The 1,434-nt window shown below is 43.2% G+C and overlaps 1 protein-coding gene across 1 annotated transcript in view; it reads left to right on the top strand.

Annotated features, from left to right (window-relative positions):
- caap1 (caspase activity and apoptosis inhibitor 1) overlaps positions 1 to 1,029 on the top strand; it is a 3,036-nt gene extending 2,007 nt beyond the window's left edge. Inside the window, exon 6 of the mRNA XM_014020856.1 lies at positions 495 to 1,029. Within this exon, the coding sequence (XP_013876310.1) occupies positions 495 to 928 (434 nt within the window). The 3' untranslated portion in view covers positions 929 to 1,029. The remainder of the gene's footprint in view (positions 1 to 494) is intronic.
- Positions 1,030 to 1,434: the final 405 nt, after the last annotated feature.

The raw sequence follows: 1,434 nt of genomic DNA, 5'->3' as shown, positions 1-1,434 counted from the left end.
TATGTTTTTAAAAATTTACAAAACTAAACAGCCTCTGGTTTCATTTAAAAGAGTCGATCATCAGATATTGTCCAAGATTAACCTTCAGGGTGGATACAGCTCGCTAGCAGCCTCGTATCGATGACCTATGCACGTCATCATTTACCCAGAATGCTTTGCGTGTAAATAAAATGGCTCAGTCCTTGTTAAAATATATTTTAAAAAATTTACAAAACTGAACATCCTACAGTATTTTTACAGTCTTTATTTTACAGTTAAAATACATGTTTATCAAATAAAGTTTAATGTTACAACTAATCGTGGATTAATGTTGAGTAGAGGCATCTTGAATCATTTTGACTCCAGTTGTAAATAAATACTTTCAGTGAATTGTGGTTAATGAGATATTTGAACATGAGTAAAAACAGAAGTTTTTGTCTATTCGTGTACTTTTATTCTTGAAGATTTAGTCCAAAACCTAAAAAAAAGAACATTATTGATTTTTTGTTTCCCAGATGTGGCCGGTTCTGGCGAGGAGAGCGACGTCCTGAGCATAAACGCAGACACTTACGACAGCGACATCGAGGGCCCCAAGGACGAGCCGCCCCCGAAGGCCGCCGACACGGGGGCGAAGGCGGGCGACGGCAGAGGAGAGCGCTCCGACCCGGCAGCAAAGCCCGACGAGCCGGCCGACCCCGAGACGAAGAAAGACRTTCAGAGCGATATAGACAGGAGCGTCAGTGAGATCTTGGCGCCGGCCGCCGGTCAAGCTGGAGAAGCGGAATCGAAGGCGGCGGCGGCGGCGGCGCAGGGTCTCGACGTGGATTCCGCCAGTCAGCCTTCGATTCAGCAGCTGGAGCTGCTGGAGCTGGAAATGAGGGCGAGGGCCATAAAGGCTCTGATGAAAGCTGGGGATAAGAAGAAGCTTTGTATAACCAATAACACTTAATTTTTATTTATTTATTTATATTCTTGTTGTTGTTTGTGGTTGAACATTTGAACGCCTAACTCATCCTTAATAAACTCGAGCTGTATTTTTGTATTTTATCAGAATTATTTAGCTTTTGTTTATCCAGCAAATTATGTGTTCCTCTTTGGCCACTAGATGGCAGCAGTACTCTGCCTTAAATCCTCGTGGTCTTTGGTTTGTGCAGCGAGCACACACACACACACACACATCCTCTCAGTGAAAATGATGCCAGAAAGCCTGAAAATCAGGGTGAGTTTTATAGAAACGCCTCCAAGAAATTCAGTTCTCTTGTCAGCGTCGTAAAAGAGTGTAAGAAGGTTGTCAGACCCTTTAGTAGCAGTGTTGCTGAATCACTTCAACACTTTTCACACAGGAAGCACAATTGTGTTCCTCTGTGTTTGGACCATTTACCTCCTGTAAAGTCTAGTTTGACTCTAAAGCCTTTGTAAAAAGAAAGTGCTCTTCAGTTAGCCGTGGCCACCATC

The sequence above is a fragment of the Austrofundulus limnaeus genome, unplaced genomic scaffold (assembly GCF_001266775.1).
Source record: "Austrofundulus limnaeus strain Quisiro unplaced genomic scaffold, Austrofundulus_limnaeus-1.0 Scaffold269, whole genome shotgun sequence".
NCBI lineage: Eukaryota > Metazoa > Chordata > Actinopteri > Cyprinodontiformes > Rivulidae > Austrofundulus > Austrofundulus limnaeus.
The sequence above is the reverse complement of the archived record's forward strand: the minus strand, read 5'-3'. Positions and strand labels throughout refer to the sequence as shown.